This window comes from Lepisma saccharinum, chromosome 22 (assembly GCF_977018435.1).
Source record: "Lepisma saccharinum chromosome 22, izLepSacc3.1, whole genome shotgun sequence".
Taxonomy (NCBI): Eukaryota; Metazoa; Arthropoda; class Insecta; order Zygentoma; family Lepismatidae; genus Lepisma; species Lepisma saccharinum.
The window spans coordinates 17,141,077-17,162,880 of record NC_139250.1 but is presented as its reverse complement, the minus strand read 5'-3'; the positions used below and the strand labels follow the sequence as shown (position 1 = coordinate 17,162,880).

Here is a 21,804-nt window from a genome sequence, read left to right as displayed (position 1 = left end):
TCGACTCTGTCAAGTGTCCGGTTTTTATTTAATCTAAGATTAAAGTGACTGTGACAGGGTGGAAAAAGAATCATAACAGTTTTGTTTTTATATAATTTCAAGAACAGCGCATAATTAGTTGTTGTAATTTCAATCAAGTTTAGTCTATTTTTTCGAGGCGATTTTCATTATAATCAAGAACGGGAGAAAATTAGAGAAACATGTCATGTATGCTAGTGACAAGCTAGATACATTTTTTAACTAGTACTCCTGGTCTAGGCCAGCGTACGAACCTCTCATATATACAGGGTTATTATAAATGATTGACCCGATTTCATAAATTCACTGTAGCTTTATTATTTGACATATTGTCAATAAACTTACCTTTGCAATTGCTACAAGCCCTGACGCCTGATGACAAAGTCATACGCTATGAGCTCTAGCACAACATAAGCTTTCTCTCTGCCTGTCGCCATATTGAATAAGTGCTCACTGCTGCGCTTTCGTGGCAGAAATCAGTAGCGAACCTGCAACACAAGAAAACTTTTTGAGTTTTTCTATACGTCTGCAAAGTTTCTTGACAATATGTCAAATAATAAAGCTACAGTGAATTTATGAAATCGGGTCAATCATTTATAATAACCCTGTATATTACAGTTTCAATTAAAGAGGATCATGTCATTTTTTTACGTGGGGGTTATTTCATATGTAATCCTTTGTACGTATTTAATCAACGAAATGAATAGTTTTTTTATATATATATTTTTAAAGTGAAGGATTGATCTATCATTCAAGAAAAGAGAACTGAGTTTTCCCTAATATCGATGGTAAAGAATATGGTAGTTATTCTATGTCTTTCATTTGATTGAACCGTTTTTGTTAGTTATTGAAGTGTTATGCCTGCTGAAGTAACGAAGACAAGTAACAGGTCAAGCCAAGATAGGTTACTCTCCCTAGAAGAGAAATAGAGCATAACAAGTGTGCCATAATCCTCAAGATACCCTGCAGACTTCTAGTCCTGTAGTAAGCTTTCCACCATTTGATTTCAATAGAAGCAGACGACAGAAGCTCTGTTGCTGGATTTTTCCGTGTTTCCCAGCGTCTCAGTGGGTTTGCACACCGTGTATCATTTGGATACACGCGACCTACTGGTAAACTAAATCCGTGCACCACATTTATGCACATGAACCTGAACGGCAGCCCTATATCCTCATGATCACTTCAGCAAAACAATCATGCACATAGTCATCACTAGGTTGTTTGCACAACACATCATAATGATTGAATAGTTAGTTGTGTTTCTGATTATCCAATGTATATACACTAGCGCCAAGATTTCTGAAACCTCGGAACTACATGCTTTCTCGTGACGAGAGGCTAGAGACAGCCTTAGCAACTTGGGACACTATATGCTAACAGCACCAAACATGACCTGCCTAACCTAACCACGTAGGCACATAATATCTTAAATAAGCTTGTAAATCGGTTAGGCGAGTTAAGTTTCAGCATACGTGGATAGGTTAGGCAGGTCAGGTTTGGTGATGTTACCAAGTATTTTCAAGTTGTAAAATCCCGCTTTAGACGAAATCATTTTTCTTAGCAATTTTCTTAACATTGACGCCATGACCAAAATAATACCGTGTCAAGTGAAAAATCTTATGGCATTTCTCAAGGATAGGCTCGGTCCGTAGCATTGTTCGTAGCGTAACCAATCAGAAGCGACCTCTAGGTCACGAGTGCAGCTGTAATGGCGGCCGCGTGAGATGTAAACGATGCATCACTTCACATTTTCAAAAGCCGATAACTATTCAACCGAGAGGAATAACGTTTCGTGTAAAACGTTATTAGGTACAAAAGCAATGGCACTGCTTAAATATATACTTTACAACGTTTACTGTACACGTATGGAAGAATATTTTAGTTGTTTCAAATGTAAACACCGTGCACTCACCATAGATGGCGTTACTCGACGTGCCTTTCATGCTGTATATGTTATACATTGTAATCGCAAAAGCTACACGAAAAGTTACACGAAATGCTTCTTTGTAACGTACTATCTGCTCTAAGATTTTTGGAAGCATTTATAGCCACTCGTTTCCCCATGACATAAACTAGCGACACTAGCGCCACTCCAGGGTTTTACATACGATGGCGGAGGAACCTGTTCGTTCACGCTTATCAGAGATGGTGGGTTGATATATTTTTGCCTGCTGGCTGATTGCGAACGCAATTAGATGAATTTTAATTCAGCGGGAAGAATATAAACACAGCTTCCCTTCTCCTTCTGTATTCTCGACTGTAAGAAGGGGAGGAAATGAAAAGGAGGCCGAAAATTACGAATTCGCATGACCTCCAGGTTCCATTTCGTGTTCAGGCAATGTTAGTCACCTCGGCAGGTATAAGCGGTTGGGAAGATTATTCTGGCGATGCTATCTTCCCGCTGCTCTGGTAAACGCCCAACCAGGAAAGAGAACCATATTACGGCAACTTCCTCCTCAACCAATTTCCCTAAGCCTTTTAATGAGATTTTCCGTGTCCTCTGTTCTAACTGCTACTGAGTGTATAGTTTATTCACCTGATTGGTTGCTTCCTCTCCAACGAAACGCTACACTCCCTACCTTGTCAATTTACACCCTGTTGCATGGTTGGATGTCAATTGCAATGCTTGATGAACAAAAATCATATCCCAACTATTTGAAAAAAAAATCATGTCGACCGTGACAGGACTCGAACCTGCAATCTTCGGATCCGAAGTCCGACGCCTTATCCATTAGGCCACACGGTCAGATGACCAAGCTGCGAGTGAAGCTCGTGAACTGCCGATGGAAGGATGGACTCCCCTCCCCCTCCTTGGATTTAATTCTCACTTTATTTGTAGCCTTTTCTTGCATCTTCTTTCTTGTCTCGGTCTTGTTGTCCCTGTGTATTCGTGCTTGCTTAAATTCCGTCTTGTTTTCTCTTGTTTCCTTTCTCCAATGTCTTCGATTATTCATTTTTATTGCTTTTCCTTCTCTCTTCTCAATTTCTTTATTTCTCGTTTCCTTCTTCACTTATGCATTTCTCTTTCCTTTCTATCTCCTTCTTTCTGTTCTTTCTTTCTCGCTTTTCTTCTCCTTTTATTCTCCCCCTCTCTGTTCCTCGTTTCTTAGTTTCTCTTCTCTTTCCTTCTTTCTTCCTCTTTTCTCCGTTTCCTCACTTGTTCATTTCCATTTCGTTTCTATCTTTTCCTACTTTAATTTATTTCTTTTTCCTTTCTATTCTGTTTTTCTTTTATTTCCCCTACTCTTTCCTCGTTTCGTAATTTCTCCTCTCTGTCTCTATTTTGGGATTCTTCCTTTTCTTTGTCCTCCTCTTCTTTTCGCTTTCTTTCTCACTGTGTTTGCGTATTCGTGTCTTTCTTGCTCTGTATCTCACTGCTTTATTTCCGTTATCTTCTCTTTCTCTCTCCGTATGTGGCTTCTGTAATTATCTTCCTGTCTCTCGTTTCTTTTATGCCTTCTTTTTTATCTCGCGCACCTTAAAATGTTTTCACATAAATAACCCAGTGGGCCCAGGTTCGAATCCCGGCCTGGGCATGGGTGTTCTTTTTGAGTGTCCCTTCATCAATTTCATCATATCATCACTCATCCTCATCGTCGCGTTCAGCCAAAAGTGAACAGAAATGCGAAGTACAATGAACCCAATCAATCAATCAGTAGCGACAACTTATGGGTCTCGAACCCACCCAACAATTTGTCGCATTATTATTATTATCGGTAATATTGTTACATACTCGTATTATCGTGATTTGTGGTGGATTGCTCATTGAAATCAATAAATAACAGATTTTAAAACAATAAAAAAGAAGGGATAATTTATGGGGTTTTTTGTGAACTTATGACTCAAGTGTTTGAGCCCATCCAATATTTTCTTCAAGAGTTTGCGACCCTGCAGTCAGTCAATTAAGTTTAGCGAAACAGAAATTCCAGTTTCACCAAAAATGGCGGTTGGGACATAAATTATCGTGTACTTACGTATAAGGCGAAACGGGAATACAAAATCGTGATTGTGTGGAGCCCCTATCTCCACCTCACCCCCTCTGAATCTTCTTGGCTTTTTGCAAAAGGTTTTTGCCTTGTATTACTACAACTCAGGGGTGCCCATTCCCCCCAAGGCCTATGACGCAGTCCCCCCCAAAAGGTAGAACATTCCCCCGCCCCCTCTTTATGCCGAATTATGTACTCAAATTATTTTGGTGAGACTAAATTTACGGAACAATATAATACAGACATATTTAAGCAATATGTTTACTTTAGGTATTGTTTACAATATAAACATTAACATATACAGGTAATGGACAAAATAATATGAACACCAATGCAATTGCAGAAAACTTGTATTATAGATCCACCAAGCTTTCTGAAACCTCGGAAAATATGCGAACTAACCGGCCTCCCCCACCCCCTTCTCTCACCCCCGGTGTTTGCTCTGGCGCTGGTCGGGCAAGGACCTTCCCACTTCCGCTGACACAGTGTTGCTAATTTTACTCTCTTCAAGAATTCGAGGAGTGTTGTTGATGTGCGTAGACTTGTTTTTGAGTAAGTGTAAAATGTCGAAAGTTGTGCACAGCAGTGAGCGAAATTTGCTACTACGAATCATCGAGAAGTGTGAAGAAGAGAAAAGAGACGGGTGGAATTATCCTCGCGATCAACCCCTAAAGAGAGCAGTATATCTAACGGGACGGTCGGAGTCATTGCTTAAAAAACTGAAAAGAGAGAAAAAAGATTTACAAACCCCTGACCAGAAATTGTCAACTCCTGGTAAACGGAGACGTGCTCGACAAAATAAGATTGTCATTGACGACATGGATAAGTGTATATTGCGAAGGAAAATCCATGAAATGTACGCAGTGAAAAGAGAAGTTCCTACAATATTGAAACTTTTAGCTATTGCTAAGGAAGAAATTAATTATCAGGGGGGGCGAGAAACATTACGGAAAATTATGAAACAGATAGGCTTTAAATTTAAAAAATGTAGAAACTCTCGCTTAGCTCTGGTTGAACGAAGCAACATTGTGGTTTGGAGAGCAAGATATCTTCGTGCGATCAACAGATTCCGCAACGAAGGGAGGCCTGTTGTTTACATTGATGAAACTTGGATTCATCCTAATTACAAAGTAAAAAAATGTTGGCAGAGTGAAGATGTGTCAGGTGTCTTCACAAACGACAGTCCGGGGCAGAGACTTATCATAAGTCACGCCGGGGGTTCCATGGGGTTTGTTCCAAACGCCCTTAATATATTTCAGGCCAAAACCACTTCTGGCGATTACCATAACGAAATGAATTCCGAGAACTTCGAGAAGTGGTTGGAACAGAAACTTATTCCGAATCTCCCACCTAGATCTGTCATTGTTATGGATAATGCCTCCTACCACTCAATTCAAACCAATAAAGCCCCGAACACAAAAAGTAAGAAACTAGAGATTCAAGAATGGCTATTAAAAAATAACATCACTTTCGATATCGAACAAACAAAGCCCGAATTGTTGCTGAAAGTAAAAAATAATCTTCCCGATCCGGTATATCGAGCTGACACAATTTTGAAAACCCACGGCCACCACGTCCTTCGACTTCCACCATATCACTGCGACTTGAACCCGATCGAGTACATATGGAGCACCATAAAGCGAAGAGTTGCCTCACGAAACGTAAGTTCAAATTTGAGAGAAATAAGGGCTCTTACCGAAAGTGCAATTGACAGTGTCACAGTGCCGGAATGGGAATGTATGTGCCAACATGCCATCCGTTTGGAAAAAGAATACCAGAAGAATGATGGAATTCTCGAAGATGAAGTTCAAACTTTGATTATAAACCTGGAATCGGGTTCCGAAAGTAGCGATGTAAATAGCGACAGTGACAGCGAAAGTTCGAATTCTGACCTCTCCGGCATAGACACCTTATAATCTGCCTTCAGGCCAACCGGAGGCAAAAACCCAAAAGTAAGTTGCTTTTTTTTACATATTTTTTTTATATTGTTTACATAATTTAGAATATTAATGTTATGTGTTTAAATTGTTGATATCCTTCTGCGAGACAGCTGGCGTTTTTAACTTTAGTGTCCCCCTCCCTCCTCTCTCTTATGCTATGTTATTTGAATTACCACATCTAGAAACGAAACTTAATATTCGGCCTGCATTGTTTACTTGCAAACCTTTCACGGCACACGCCCACTTCTAGATTTGGCAACACAGGGGGAAAACACGTGTTTCTGCCATCCCTTCCCTTGCCCCAGAGTTCCCGAGCTCCCCTCCTAAACATTCGACACTAGCGCCACTTGTTTCTGGCCAGGGTTTCAAATAAGTTGGTGTATCTATAGTAGGGGGTTGGGTCCCCCCCTTGCCTGAATGACAGCTTGTATCCTACGTGGGATAGACAAATAAAGGTCCTGTACAGTGTGAACTGGAATACGTAGCCACTCCTCGCACAAAACAGTCTCAACTTCCGAAAGTGTCATTGGAGGTGGAAACCGATTACGCATTTTGGCCTTCAAAATACCCCACGAAGACTCAATGATGTTAAGATCGGGGGACTGTGGACACCAGATGAGATGTTCTACCTCATCACTGTGCTCATCAAACCATGCATCAACACACCTAGCAGTGTGAATAGGGGCGTTATCATCTTGGAAGATGGGGCATGCATCGGGAAACAAAGTCTGAACCATGGGATGGAGGTGGTCACCCAGGATGGTGCAGTACTTCTCTGCGTTGATTCTCCCACGCAGGACGACAAGTGGGCCAACACCATTCCAAGATATAGCCCCCCATGTTTCACGGTAGGCACTAAGCAGTCAATATCAAATGCTTCAGCAGGAGTTCTCCACACATAAACACGTCCTGTGGTCTGAAATAATGTGAAAGACGATTCGTCTGACCATATCACATGTTCCCATTGCTGCTGTGTCCAATTCTTGTGCTCTTGGCACCACCTTCTTCGTGTCACTGCATTACGTGGAGTCACCAACGGTTTGGGGATGGCAACTCTGCCATGAATGTTCACAGAATGCAGCTCCCTTTGAATGGTTTTCGTTGATACAGGGTCCTGGAGGTGATTGTTCATCTCTGCGGTTATCTGGGACAGTGTTGTCTTGTGCTTTCGAGTCACTATTCGCTTCAACACACGTCGATCCCTGTTGGATAACTTTGTTTTTCGCCCACTATTCTCCTTTGCAGACGTTGTCTTTCCATGTTGTCTGTAGGCTGTCAGAACAGTTGACACTGTGCTCCGTGCTACACCAACAAGTGTAGCTGTTTTTGTCACAGATGCTCCAGCCAGGCGGGCTCCTATGATCATGCCTCTTTTGAAGTCTGAAAGATCGGACATACCTGCATTTGACGGATAGCTGACTGCTCGCATGCAACTCTCACACCAGCTTCTGATAGACTGATATGTTTGCTTTCATTGCCACTAGATGGCTGTAATCTCTGCTGAGTGTTGTTCCTTTTCCACGACGGCGTATATAGGCCTTTGCAAACCAAGGTGTTCATATTATTTTGTCCATTACCGTATGTTGTATATTACTTTGACAATGATTGAAATAAAATTTTACACATGTGATAATAACTAGTGACGTTGCAAACCCATTGCAGCAAACTTGTTGATAATTTTCTAAGGCTCACATCATTGTTAGTGTATTGAATCTTATTCTTAACAGTTTGTCTGCTTGACTAACCTTGTATAAAGCGAACAGCACTTCCAACCTTCCAAATCGATTCCAAAGGCATAAGAGGTGGTGTTTCATTTCAACCCCATCACAGCGATCACCCACAGGTAAGCAGAAAAACTGTACATAATAACCATAACTAAAAATCAATATCAAGTCAAACGAAACCATCCCCCATTTTGGTGTGAAGATATGTAGCACAACACCGAGATCTAGGTATCCTCATAGATTCAAAACTACGTAAATTACGATAATCACATATCAACCATCACAAAAAAGGCAATACGTATGCTAGGCCTACTTTACAGATTCACCGAAATCAATTACCCGAAAGCACTTTCCTTTTTTGTATCCCCCATTCTAGAATATTGTTCACCAATCTGGAACATGGCTGCCCATTCTCATACCTCCAAGATCGACAATGTTCTCAGCTTTTTCCTCTCCATCGTTCGATATAGAAAGCCTGCCCTGAGACACCTGCCTAAGAGAGATCTGCTTGTAAATCTGCATATTAATAGTTACTCCAGAAACTCGTAGATACATTGCAGATATGAAATTGCTATATAAGATGATAAATGGAAGCTTAAGATGCAGCATCCCACTCCACGAACTCTGCCTCAGAGTGCCTAGACATAAAACACGTAGCAAGGAGACTTTCCACCCTACAACTCCCACGCTCTCACTCATACAACGTTCACTACAGTATTCCATAGGCTACCGAATCAGTTCAATATAATCTCAAACCAAATAGATATATTCACTTCATATTCATTTTTTATCAGCAATATAGAAAAAATTGTACATAAATAATGCTTTTGTGAAACTGATCTATTTACCTTTTTTTGGCTTGTTTTATTTTTGTTTATTTTATGTTATCCTTTCTTTTGAGTTTCTAATTTTAGTCTATTGTTTTACTGTTGTCTCTTTCTGTTTAAAATGGCTTCTGTTGTACTGGAAATTTCAATAAATAAATAAATAGAATTGGTAGGTAAACTATAAAATATTGTCCCCCTAAAAAATTCCCATGACGCAGGCGCCTCCCTGTGGGCACCCCTGCTACAACGATTTATACCACACTGAGGATGTCTCGATTCAGGATCTGTGCAAATTCCGTTGAAAATTGTCTGGTGTTCTGTGAACCGGTTTGCTAAAGATTTCAGGTTGTCCTGACTCAGGATGTATTCTTGACTGGAGCCCTAGACTGGGAGTGACTCATAGGGTGGACATTCCACCGCTTGAACATGCACATTAGCAATGGAACGATATGATTTCCCCCATCTTCCCCCTACCCTCCCTCAACCTGTCATGGACTTGTCTTTTGGATCTGATTTTCACTTACATGGAAATTCAGACGACTAATCACTTGTGATTGAGTCCTGCTAGAAGATGGATTACTTGAAGACTGAACGTGGTCGCCCTGCTATAGTTCACGAAGGCCCTTCTTTCCTAACCTAACCTAACCAAGCAATTTTGTCTTTTCAAGGTGATTTGGACTATGATCTCGCCTTGCTCCTAAAGGTCGAAATTCTCAAGAAACCGGTCTTACAAAAGGTCCTTTCCTTAGGCAATTAATACACATCCTCAATCCGGACAAATTCCACTGACAAGGGAGGTTATCTAAGTGTCCCCCTCCGATTTCCATGAAACTTGGCAGGTGTATAGAGGGACCCAAAGGAAGAAATACGTGTATTTTTTTTGTTTCGGCTAAAAAAACGGTTTTAGGGGGCAACCCCCCCTCAAATGTTAAGATGAGGACAAATTGAAGTGGGGATCTGACCCCTGTGTCTCCCACCGATTTCCATGAAACTTGGCAGGTGTATAGAGGGGCCCAAAGGAAGAAATACGTGTTTTTGTGTTTCATCTAAAAAAACTGTTTTAGGGGGCAACCCCCTCCCCCTCAAATGTCAAGATGAAGACAAATTGCCGCGGGAATCTGAGCCCTGTGTCCCACTCCGATTTCCATGAAACTTGGCAGTTTAAAGAGGGGCCCAAAGAATGAAGTACGTGTTTTTGTGTTGCAGCTAAAAAAACTGTTTTAGGGGCAACCCCCCCCCCCCCTCAAATGTCAAGATGAGGAGAAATTGAAGTGGGGATCTGACCCCGAAACCACGTAAATATGGCATAGGAAGAAATAGGGGGCATAGGGCCCCTCTATACACCTGCCAAATTTCATGGAAATCGGAGGGGGACACAGGGGTCAGATCACCACGGCCTATTTGTCCTCATCTTGACATTTGAGGCGGGTTTTTGCCCCCTAAAACGCTTTTTTTTTATCCGAAACAAAAAAACACGTATTTCTTCCTTTGGGCCCCTCTAGACACCTGCCAAGTTTCATGGAAATCGGAGGGGGACACAGGGGTCAGATACTCACTTCAATTTGTCCTCATCTTGACATTTGATGGGGGTTTTGGCCCCTAAAACAGTTTTTTAGCTGAAACAAGAAAACACGTATTTCTTCCTTTGGGCCCCTCTAGACACCTGCCAAGTTTCATGGACATAGGAGGGGGACACTTAGATAACCTCCCTTGTGAGACATCAAATCTGTGATAAACACATCCCGAATCGAGACACTTTTCAGAGAGATCCTGAATCAGGACATCCTGAATGTGGACGTCACCGCTACGACTGCTACTTTGAATTTTTGAGAAAATATTTGGAGGCATGTGGTATAACTCTCCAAGAATATACATCCACATAAATTTGTCGGCAAAGTTTTTTTTGCAGTGGCTAAACAATAAGTTCTCTCTCATATAATCTTCCTCGAGAAGAGAAAAACATGCTTGGATCTAATTGCAAGAAGAAGAACTCGCAATTCTCCCCCTTCGCGACGAAAGTTTCGCGAAAACTCCTCACAAATTGCAAGACCATTATGACGTTTTACTGCCCCGGCCGAGCTGAGGAAATTTATTGATGTAGTTTCGTTGAATATTGCGTTTCGGTTGATAATTGTTCCTTGGGATCTGAATTATATTGGGAAACAGATTCTCCCTTCTGCGATGACAAGATCGTGGGATTATTAATAAACTAATGAGGGCTTAATTGCAGAAATACTGGCTGTAAATTCACGAAATTAAATGTAAATTCTGTTCTAAGAGGGTAGCAAATATAGTCTGGATCGGACAAAGCAAGCCCTTTACGAACGCTTCCTACGATACGTAAGCAATGCTTACAAGTAAAAACTAACATTATATCCTGCGTGGAATTTAACGTATTGAAATATTACTCAGCAGGGAACGGATTTATATGCATGATGTTGAAATCAGTTATATTTTGTATTATTTTTGTGCATCATAGCATGTACATTCGAAAAATTCAGTCTTTATTTTCAATATTTGTACATATATTAGGTTTTGGCTCATATTTTACACACTTTATTAATTTTTACATATTACGCGTATTTCCATATTTTGGAACATTTCTCAACGTATGCTACATATTCGCATAATAACTACATGTCCCCGTGTGACCAAAAAAGTCCGAAGTGACGTTAAACAAACGGAAGGTTACGACCTTTTTTGTACCCTCCAATTGCGTTAATTACAAGTTTTCTGTCATCCGAACAATATTATGTTTTTCAATTTTACATCTCCCAGCTGTTTCCTTTTGCTATTTATTGTAGATTAGATTTATTCTTTCATGTGCGAGCCACACACACGAAATAGAAACTTGCTGAATTGTCAAATGGCTAAAACTAAGAAGTATCAAAACTCTCCGTTACAGCAAATGTTAGATTTGTACAATAAATTATCAATGATAGATAATGAGTTAGACTTTTCGTATTCCCTGAATATTTATAGAACAAAGTTGCAATCATTATGTTTTACACAAGAAATTATAGAAATTATTGTCTTATAAGTGCAAATATTTGGGATTTCTGAATATAAATATATGTTATAGGTGAGGTATTTATTTGTTATCATTTACTATGAGTGTATGTAGGGCTTTGTATTGTTTTGTATTCCCTGAATGTTTGCAAGACAAAATTTCAATCATTATGGTTTGCGCAAGAAATTATAGAAATTATTGTCTTGTAAGTGCAGACATTTAGGGATTTCTAAACATGTATATATATCATGGGTGAGGTATATTGTTACCATTTACTATGAGTGTAGGTATGGCTTTGTATTGTTTTGTCTTGTAAATATCTATTTGTGTGAAGTATCTCTTTATTTGTGTGTATGTGTGTTTTTATATATTATTAATTATGTATGTATATTTAAACTGTATGCAAGTCTCCCATAATTGGAGAAGCTTTCTCTGTTGGAGACAACTACAATTAAATAAATAAATAAATAAGCTGTACGCACTACATAACATTTGGATTTTTCTAGAATACATACATATGTATATATATTATATATATATATATATATATTATATATATATATATATATATATATATACATACACACACAAACACACACTTTGCATTTAGTTTATCTTATATGCTGTCTCTTAGTTTGTACACATTCTTTACCCTCCCCTAACAGCTCATTCACTCCACTCATTCTTCTTCCAGTCTTTCCTCCTTCTTCCTCGCCTCACTTCTCTTTTCCTTCACTTTCACCAAAAACACTCCCACTTTCTCCAACTTTTCCATACTAGCTGCACTCTGTTCCACAACTAATTTGAGTGCTTCTTCTTTTCCCACACCCTCCAGCCATTTGTCCTGCAGGGCGCGGGTTCCCGGGCATGCAAACAAATGATCCGTCCCGTCATTCCCCTTACATACTATACATTCATATGTACCTCCCTCTCTTTTCAGCGCACTGTGTCTCCACCCCCAGTCTCAGCCATACTACTCCCTCTCTTACTTCCTTGCTTCCTCTATTTATATAATTTGCTTGTCCCCATTCCCGAATGTCCCTCGTCTGGAGGTCTAGTGATATTTTAGTTTCATCATTATTTCTTGCCGATCTTTATCTTCCAGTCTCTGTTTAACGAGTTCGGGTGTTCCTTGGTCTACGTGCTCTTCTTCCCATACCCATTCCAACCCGATCTCGAATAGTTTACCTTTAACTTCTTTTGCACACAAGCCCATTTCCCCTCTCCTTACTTCTTGTATGAGAGCCTTCCCTTTGTAAGTGTCTCCCCCTGCTATTATAAGAGTTGCCCAATATTTAACCCTTCTCCACGTTAGTCAGGGGCCCGTCAAGTATCTGAGCGACGCTCGCTAACCAAGATTGTCGCTCGTTGAGCAGACAGGTCATTTACTTGACGCTGTGAGCTCATTGATCAAAATATCAGTGCCTTCGAATACTCTGTGATGAATGTGGCTGCGTCGAGTGGACAAGATTTCGGTGTTTGAAAAGCTGTTAATTATAGAAATAGAATAGTTGATATGAACAAAACAGTCGAAATTTTCATTTTCACATTCTTGCACAACTTTCCAAAACTACGATGTATATTTAATATTTGTAATAAGCAACGCTTTCATTTTACTACAATTACAAAACTGGAATATTACATCACCTTCTGTTTTCTTGAACTTCCTCTGTAATTACGCTATATCGCAAGCCGTTCAGTTCATCATAAATATTTCCTCATTGATCGCCACCCCGCCATCCTCATACAGCTTTTCTCTTCTTCCCTTTGCCTCACGAGATTGAAACACAAAAACGCTATATTCTGTGGCTCAAACCTGTGGCGAGCAAGGTTCAAGATCGCTCAGCGATCAAGTGAGCAGCGCTCGCGGAGCAACGCCTATTTGGCCTTCAAGTAGCAGAGCGATCACGTTGCTCGCTGAGCGCTCAGATACTTGACACGCCCCTGGTGTTCTCCCTCGCTAGTCCGAGTTCCTGTAGTACCCCGCTGTTGCAATGCCTGTTACGACATGCATGGCTTTTTTTTAAAGTAGCTGCACTGTATTTGGTTGCCCCCCAGATTTCGCACCCATACCCAACGGAAGATATTAATAGGGCTCGATATAGCTTATTTCATAGTTTTGCAGTTTTCTTGTTATTCCCATTATTGTGTCCGTTACAGCTCGCGCCTTCCCCCTCACTGTTTGTAAGTGTCTCGTCCATGTTCCTGTCATAGTGATCCCAAGCAATTTACCCGTTTAACTCTTTCCAGTTCTTGACCCATAAAGTTCCACTTGTCTCCCTTCCCGTACACATACCCATTTATAAACACAACAGTTTTTGTTTTGGCCTCATTTACTTCTAATTTAGAGTCACGGCTGAACCTTTCCATTCCGCCGAGAGATCTTTGCAGCCCTGCGTTTGTCTCCGAGATCAGAACAACGTCGTCCGCGAACAGGAGAGCCGGAACCTTGGCCGTCTCGACCTTTGGGGTGTCGGCGTCTTCCTCCTCTATATATGTGACAATGTCGTTTATAGAGAGTATAAACAGGAGTGGGGATAAAACACATCCTTGCTTCACACCCGCCCACGATTTTCTCTTTTCAGTCACCGTTGTTGCCTTGCACCTGACACAGAACTCCACCCTCCTATATATCGCTCTTAACGCGTTCACCATAGTCGCCGACATTCCCATGTGCCACAGTTTATCCCATAGTTTGTCCCTGTTTACTGTGTCTAAAGCTTTGCGAAAATCGACAAAACATGTATGTAAACACTCGAAATTCCTGTTTATTTACAATTGTTGTCAACAATAGAGAATGAGAGCTCAAGCATCGTATCTGGTTGTTACAAACGTTGTAAGAAAGTCCGAAGTCGAGCCGCCCATTGCTAACCCCACCCTCGCTACTAGTTGCTCGCCCGACAGCAGCGCCAGAAGGAACGATTTTGTGGCACACGGACGGAATTCCCTTCTGGTTTCTCTTCAAGACAGTCACAGTAATTGTTACAAGATTGTATCTTATATAGCTCATGTAGTGTATTGTATTATGAAAAAAGTATTTTTGTTTTTACAATTTAAGTCCATACTTAACTCCATATTTTGGTGAAAATAACTAAATATGTATATACATATTTTGCACATTTTTACTAGATATAAATCCGTTTCCTGTTAATCAGCATTACTAGCTTATTGTGGGCCTAGTATTCAATAATGCCAACAGATGGCGTGGTAAGACACATGTAAACAACGCACTTGACGCTCCGGCAAGGTACGATATAGGTCCCGGGTTCAAATCCTGGCCTGGGCGTGGATGTTTGTGAGTGTCTATTCATCAATTTCATCATATCATCAACTCATCTCCATCTTCGCAAATTAGCCAAGGTGGCACAAAAAGCGATAAAATAAAACAAATCAAACCAAACGATAGAGGTCCTTGCTTCCTGCTAGCCAGCGCCACGCAGCGGTGTGTGACTGTAACCTTTCGTGAAAGTAGCTGGAGGAGTGATCACGATTTGAGCTTTTAGCTCTGTGTTCAATATGTCTTCATCCGCGGGAACATCATTATCAACTGAAAATTAACTGTCGTGTTTCAAGGCTTGATGCTAAAATCTTTTAGGCAAGAACTGTTCAAGTGGTTTAAGCGCATTTGCTGTTTTAAATTTTCGTGATAAGAGTGTAATCTTACTTATGAAACAGGCTGTAGTAAAGGGTCTGGCTGTTACACTCCCATATGATACCATGTTAAATATTAAAATAAATACTTGTGTAGTAGTGTCATAATTTGTTAGACGCAATTTTGTAATCCTTTCCATTCCAATGGTTATTGACTAACCTTATAAGTTTTAGTTCCGGTTGCTAGATGACGTAGCATGTGATCTAGGGGTTGGTGCTGTGCGCACACATAGAGTTGACGCGCTATATCCTATTCAGTACTCTTTGGTGCTTACTGTAGGGTTGGCAACGTTCGACGTATCCATTTGAATCGCCCGCGAGCAGTGTTCGGCTCCTGGAAGACACGAACTTAAACGATGCCAGCCGAACGCAACTTTGCACATCGCTGAAGAGGCGGCCAGTGCAACCTGTAACGAAGTTACTGATTAGTCCGGTATATACCGGGGCTCCAGGGGGTGTAATGGTAACTCTGTGGCCTTGTAACCAAGAGGTGCCTGGTTCGACTCCCTTGTGGAGATAAATTGAAGAATGCTTCTGCTTCAGTTCCGATTAGCCTAACGTAGCATAAACCAGACTTAAACTTTCACGAACTTTTCTTCGTGTGTTTCTGCCAATTAGTATCACCAATCACAAACTTGCATCTGCACCTGTCTTGTCTTAGTTCCCAGGAGATTTCCAGAAAGGGTGAGAGGGGGAGGAGATTTGAAGGTAAGGGACAAATCCGTGGGCTTTGCTACAAGCGTGAAGAGGCTCATATTTCCACAGGGCTAAGCCCCTTCATGCAAGTTTCATGCCGGTTTTAGTGGCTCTACGCGTTATCCAGGTCCAATTTCTCACTCACTGAGCTTCCTGGCTCATCCAGAGACGCGACCACCACTTCGGCAAGTTTCGGGCAGACTCGCGTTGATCATTCTTCGAACGAAGACTGAGTTGGCTCTATCGGCACTAATCTCGCTAATTATTCGTATTCCCGCTAGAGGTAGTGCGCTACCATGCTGCTTTACGTCCACATTATTCTAATTTTGCCCGGCGACTTTTTCCTCCAGTTACTCAAGGAATATGACATAATTATAATAATTTAGACTGGAAACAATTAATAATAATTTCCCATCGTTTCATTTCCAACATTACTGTAATAAGACAACTCTCATAAAAATGTCCGAATTTGGTATATTTTTACAAAAAGTGTACAATTTGATAATTTCATTGTATTTTCCGCAGTGTAAGGGGTGATCTTATGTAATGGCACGCAAATGTCAATCTCTCTTCCACGTACTACACCTTGCACTGCATTTTCCAACGAAGCCCAGGCGTCTGGACTCACAGCCTCTGTGAGGCTCGTGATGTATCCCTAAGTGTTTTTTTTTTTTATTTGATTTATTTTACTTCGCCTTTTGTGCCACTTTTGGCTAATTTGCGAAGATGGGGATGAGTTGAAATTGTTGAATGGACACTTGTAAACATCCATGCCCAGGGCAGGATTCGAACCCGGGACCCCTGGCGTCGTAGCCTAAGTGTTTGTCCCTTCACCCATTTCATCTTATCATCATTCATCCTCATCTTCGCGATTAGCCAAAAGCGGCAGAAAAACAAAGTAAAATTGAATAATCAATCTACCGTTTTCCTTTATTCAGCCAATCCTCATAGGTTGATACTTTCTGTGGTTTAGCTAATAATAATAATACTAAAGACCTTTTGGGGTCGGCTATTTGTGACAATTTTTCTGGTATGAAGGGGACGAAAAATAGGTTTAAAACGGGATCCCCCCCCCCCCAGGAAAGGGAAATTCTGTTCTGAGATAGTGGCAACACTGACGACGACCGGGACGTTTCTTGTTCTTTCCTTCCATCTTCTGATCACAATTAACCCAATGTACAAATAGTAGCTGCGTTTAAATCTTTAGCAATCCCCACCCACAGAACCTGAAAAACACTCCCCAAAGTCAGGCGATGATGACTCACCCCTCTATCTTCAAAAACACACCCTACGTACGCTAAGATGAGGAAAACTTACCCCAATGTGGGGTGAGGAAACTGACCTTTTGCGGACGCCTATCGGCAACAAGCCGAACAAGCCAAAAAGTGAGTTTCCACACATTTTTTCTTTCTCATTGTAGTCTTCGAGGTATGACATTTTCATTCTATTCCAGGTTCGAATCCCGGCCTGGACAGGGGTGTTCTTTGTGAGAGAATCCCTTCATCATATCATCACCAATCCAAATGAAATATTCATACTTAGCAATTACGTTACGATAAAGAACTAAAAATGGGCTATGTGACATTTATTAATACCCGCTTGGTATGTCTGCTGCTCAAGTCTCGAACGAAACGGAAGTTTGGTCTCAATTTTGGTGAAGTGGCTTTTATATCGACAAGTCTCGAACTGTCCAGTATCGATTCTTATGAACCTATCCTTCTCGCATATGTACAGTCATGGACACTGCTGAGTTGTAACAATCCCATTGAAAGCAAGTGGTATCATCAGTGGCGCAACCACAGGGGGGGCATGCCCCCAAACCTTGGACGGATATGAGTTCTAGGGGGGCAAGGGGGTGCAAACGTTGACGACCAAGGATACCTGCAGGGGGCAATCACCGCCAAAAAAATTCAAATTTTATGTATAATAAAAATTCATTTTGGAAAATGTTCTTATTCGCTTCGCTCGCAATACCTAATTTTCTTACTCTTATCAAGTTCAGAGCCGTAGTTAGGGGGCGGCGGGAATCGGCCCTGAGCGCCAAACGATTTAAATGAAAAAAGTTTGAAAGGAGAGAATGCCATGGCGTCCTGTTAAATTATTTGCACCCTATTAAATCAATATTGATTTCAGTCTGCAAAAAAAATTGGATCTAAAAATTTGCCTGCTCGCTTCGCTCGCAATATATCCTTATTTTCTGTACTATATGTACTTTACCAGAGAGGAAAGTAATACTTCCCTTTATTGATTTTGTCTTAAATGCATAAGCAATTGTCTTGAGGAAAGGGAGTGTGCACATTTCGGAGACAATTTATATAATTTTTGCTGTTGGTTTATTATGAGGTGAATGAATTGATTGTGTAATATTTACATAATATATGTTGTGTATATATGTATTAAAGAAACTTTGAATAAGTACATAATTTAGTGTTGGCACGTTGCTATGTATTTTTTTTTTATTTTACGTCGCTGTATGTTGCGTATGTGTGAAACATATAACGTACATGAATACTATACACGTTAATGTAAAGAACAAAAATAAATTTGGAATACATTTATCACGCATTTTCTGTCTTTCAACAATAGTTTTTGTGCTTGTTTTCCATTATTAATGTGAAATTGGACGTGTTGAAAAAATAATTCAGATCGCTTGTTCAAACACAAATGGTTTAGCACCAACTTCTACCCCCTTTTTTGAGTAATTTACAAGGATAATAACGTCTTTGATACTACTACTACCGGTACTACTACTAATAGTAATGTTATAATAATAATAATAATAATAACAATAATATTAATAATATATTTTTATTATTATTATTATTAATATGTTTATCCTGGTACTTGCCACCCCAGACAAAAATTCGTGATTGCGTCTCTGGGTATCATTACAACCCAGAAGTGTCCGTGACTGTACCATGCCTTCACAAACACTCGCAAACACTTTTGTTTCACGAAATTAGGTTTCTCTTTGATGCTAAATGCATTAAAAAAAAAGACACACCAAAGGAAGCAAGCAAAAAAATGGCTTAAAAAATTTCCCCATAGTTCACTCGTTCAGACTACCTCTTTCCGTTCCATGTTCATTATAAGACACGCCATTGACGCTTGAAGACAGACCCCACATACATATTTCAAGAAAGCGACAAGCAAGGAACATACAGCGTAGTAAATCAACCGCTTATTAAGCTCGAACGAAGGTGTTCATTACATTTTATATGATGAAGAGTATTTCCTTTCACTCAACGCCAAGATTTATGAATTCATAGCCTATTTAATCTAGACACCGAAGAGCCAATGCGATTCCTATTTATAGCTTCGGAAACCTCGTATAAGAAATTTATGTACACGCGTAACTCCGTCTTAGTAGGTTCTTAGAGCTAAGCTGATCCATGGAAACTTTTTCCGTGTACCTTCCTCCCCTCCGTCTGGTGTAAGGTTAGATCGCAGGCTCGTATATTCTTCATCTTCGATTTCCTGCTTTTGCAGACTCGCGTGGTTGTCGAGAACGATAAAAAACGGACGTTCCACTCTTGTTCTTTAAGAATGGCTTTACTTTCAGTTTGCAACGCTAGGCGGCGCCTGGTGAGGGCGAAGTTTTTTTTCTCATGAAGTGAACCATCTGTACTGTTGTTCCCTTTTCTGTGTAAAATCTCATTCGTGAAACAAGTTAAATATATACGAGTCTGTTAATACAGATGTGAGAATTGGTTATAGTTTGTTATCATTTTTAAGGAAGTGTAACATACAATTGTAAAAGGCAAAGTGTTCTTAAAAAAACAACAACTAATATCTGTAAAATAGGGGGGATGGACTGATAATTTTATTGTAAAACAATTGTGTGTGTGTATTGTTATGGACAAAAAACGGCATAAAAGCTGTTAGGTTCCAAATAAAGGAATGAATGAATGAATGAATATATACGAGTCTCCATCACACTATCAATTTCTTATCTAATCATTTACGTTTTCATGGTCACGATCAGCAGAAAATCGACAAACAATAAGAAAAGTGGTCAATTCTTTCAGTTGCTTTCGTTTTCACCACTCCCGTTTTGTAACGAACGCATATTAAATCACTAAACTTCAGTTCTACGCCGTCCTGGGCAGTTAGGCTTACCATATTTTTTTGGGTCCAACCCAGGACATATTGGCGATCAACTCGTTACTGCTGAATTTCATTTTTGGTAACATTATCTCGGATTCCTTCAAATTTCCTTCAAATTTCCAGGAGAAAGTACTTACGGAAATCGTTTTCTTTAGCGTTGTGGAAGTTCCTGAATATAGATTTGATCCATTTTAATGTGAATGCGTGTTGTTTTCTGCGAAAATCTCTGTCCGACACGCTGTTTCTGCTCCCGCCATTTGCTTTCTGCATGAGAGTGCAATGTTCCGTGTGTTAAGATGATGCAACCCCGTAGCCAGTGTTTCAGCCTCGCCGTGTATTCACTAGAACCACGTGTCGAGTATTTTTTTTTTTTTAACTATGCTTGCCTAACCTAACCTTACGGAAAATGGTTTTTGGGGCTAACGTGAATGGTTTGTGGGGCTAACGTCAATGGTTTGTGAGGCTAACGTCAATGGTTTGCGACGTATTAGCATAATTTCAAATCCGGGCACGAAAGTAGATATTTTCCGGTGAACGAGATTGCAACACTGCATAAATCGACAAAACACACTCAGAACGCCCCCTAAACCAGTACGCTATCACGGCCATAATGTGTTACAGATTCGAAACAACAAGTAACAGTAAGCATGGACGTCCGCAGGATTTTTTCCAGGGAGGGGCAAGGAAGGTATTTTTTTCCAGGGGGGGGGCAAAAAAGTCACATTTTCCCCCAAAAGAGTGTTGTTCCCTAAAAAAACATTGCTTAAATTTGAATTTATGGTGTTCATGCAATAATTAACACATATTATTGTGGCTAAAATGAAATTTTATGTGTGAAATACATAATTTTTGGTTGACTTTCATTTTCCAGGGGGGGGCCACGGCCCCCCCTTGCCCCCTCTTCCGGACGCCCATGACAGAAAGTACTCGTAAATAGAAGAAATAGACATTATCTTAGTTACAAATGTATTATTTCACCTTAAGAAATGTTTCGCATTCGAAAATAGCACGTTAGCAATGTAAAGAAGTCAGAAATATATGATTCGTAGGTGTTTCCCTCATACGATAATAGTACCTCATTTTTTTTTTACAAAAATAAATTGAAATTACTTAAAAGCCTTAATATTGTATTGGAACATTAAACTATAAATTGTACAAGAAAAATATTAACATTATTTTCTAAAATCAATCAATTAATTTTCAAATGTTTAATTGAATAATACATTTTCTGATGTTTAGGAAGCCTCTCTGTTCTAGGTAGCATTATCTGTTAGTTGACTCAGTTGCACTTTTCACTAGACATGACTTTTTCAGAAATGGCTTGTTTGTTTTAAATTCTGGTCGTGAATATTCAATACCGGTAGCTATTTTCATGTTCAGATTCTCAAAACCCCGGACATTTTGCAATCCCGAACATCACCCCGGACAGCACTAAAAAACCAGAACTGTCCGGGCTAATCCCGGATGTATGGTAAGTCTAGGCAGGGTGTTTCTTTTTACTATTGTTCCTTCGTGGCAGAGTAGTTATCACAGCTCGCTACAACCATAGTGGTGAGTGTCCTTACATCATTTTCATCATACAGCAGGCACGTATCTAGAAATATATCTCGGGAGGGGGAAGGGTCTGAAGCAAGTGTGTCAAAATAATAGTAATAATAATAATGTTTAATCTAAAATAATTATAATTATTAAATTAATTAAAATATTCCAATTAATTAATATTATACTTTTATTACATGAATAGGTTAAAGAACGGTATAAGAATACTGATATAACAGAAAAAAAGTCCTGGCAAGGAAATTAATGCCAAACAGAAAAGATAAAGATTTGAATATTTATTGAATA

General features: G+C 40.0%; 1 protein-coding gene and 1 non-coding gene across 2 annotated transcripts; one reads left to right on the top strand and one right to left on the bottom strand.

The window, feature by feature from the left end:
- Positions 1–2,691: 2,691 nt before the first annotated feature.
- Positions 2,692–2,764, bottom strand: TRNAR-UCG (transfer RNA arginine (anticodon UCG)). The gene has a single exon. It is a non-coding gene; the product is annotated as a tRNA-Arg (tRNA).
- A 2,532-nt stretch (positions 2,765–5,296) lies between these two features.
- Positions 5,297–5,920, top strand: LOC146004606 (uncharacterized). The gene has a single exon (XM_083143480.1). It carries the CDS (start codon positions 5,297–5,299, stop codon positions 5,918–5,920), a length of 624 nt encoding a protein of 207 aa, XP_082999606.1.
- Positions 5,921–21,804: the final 15,884 nt, after the last annotated feature.

What these genes read in the sequence shown, in the direction of transcription:
- LOC146004606 (XM_083143480.1), top strand. Translation starts at nt 5,297, where the DNA reads ATGAATTCCGAGAACTTCGAGAAGTGGTTGGAACAGAAACTTATTCCG.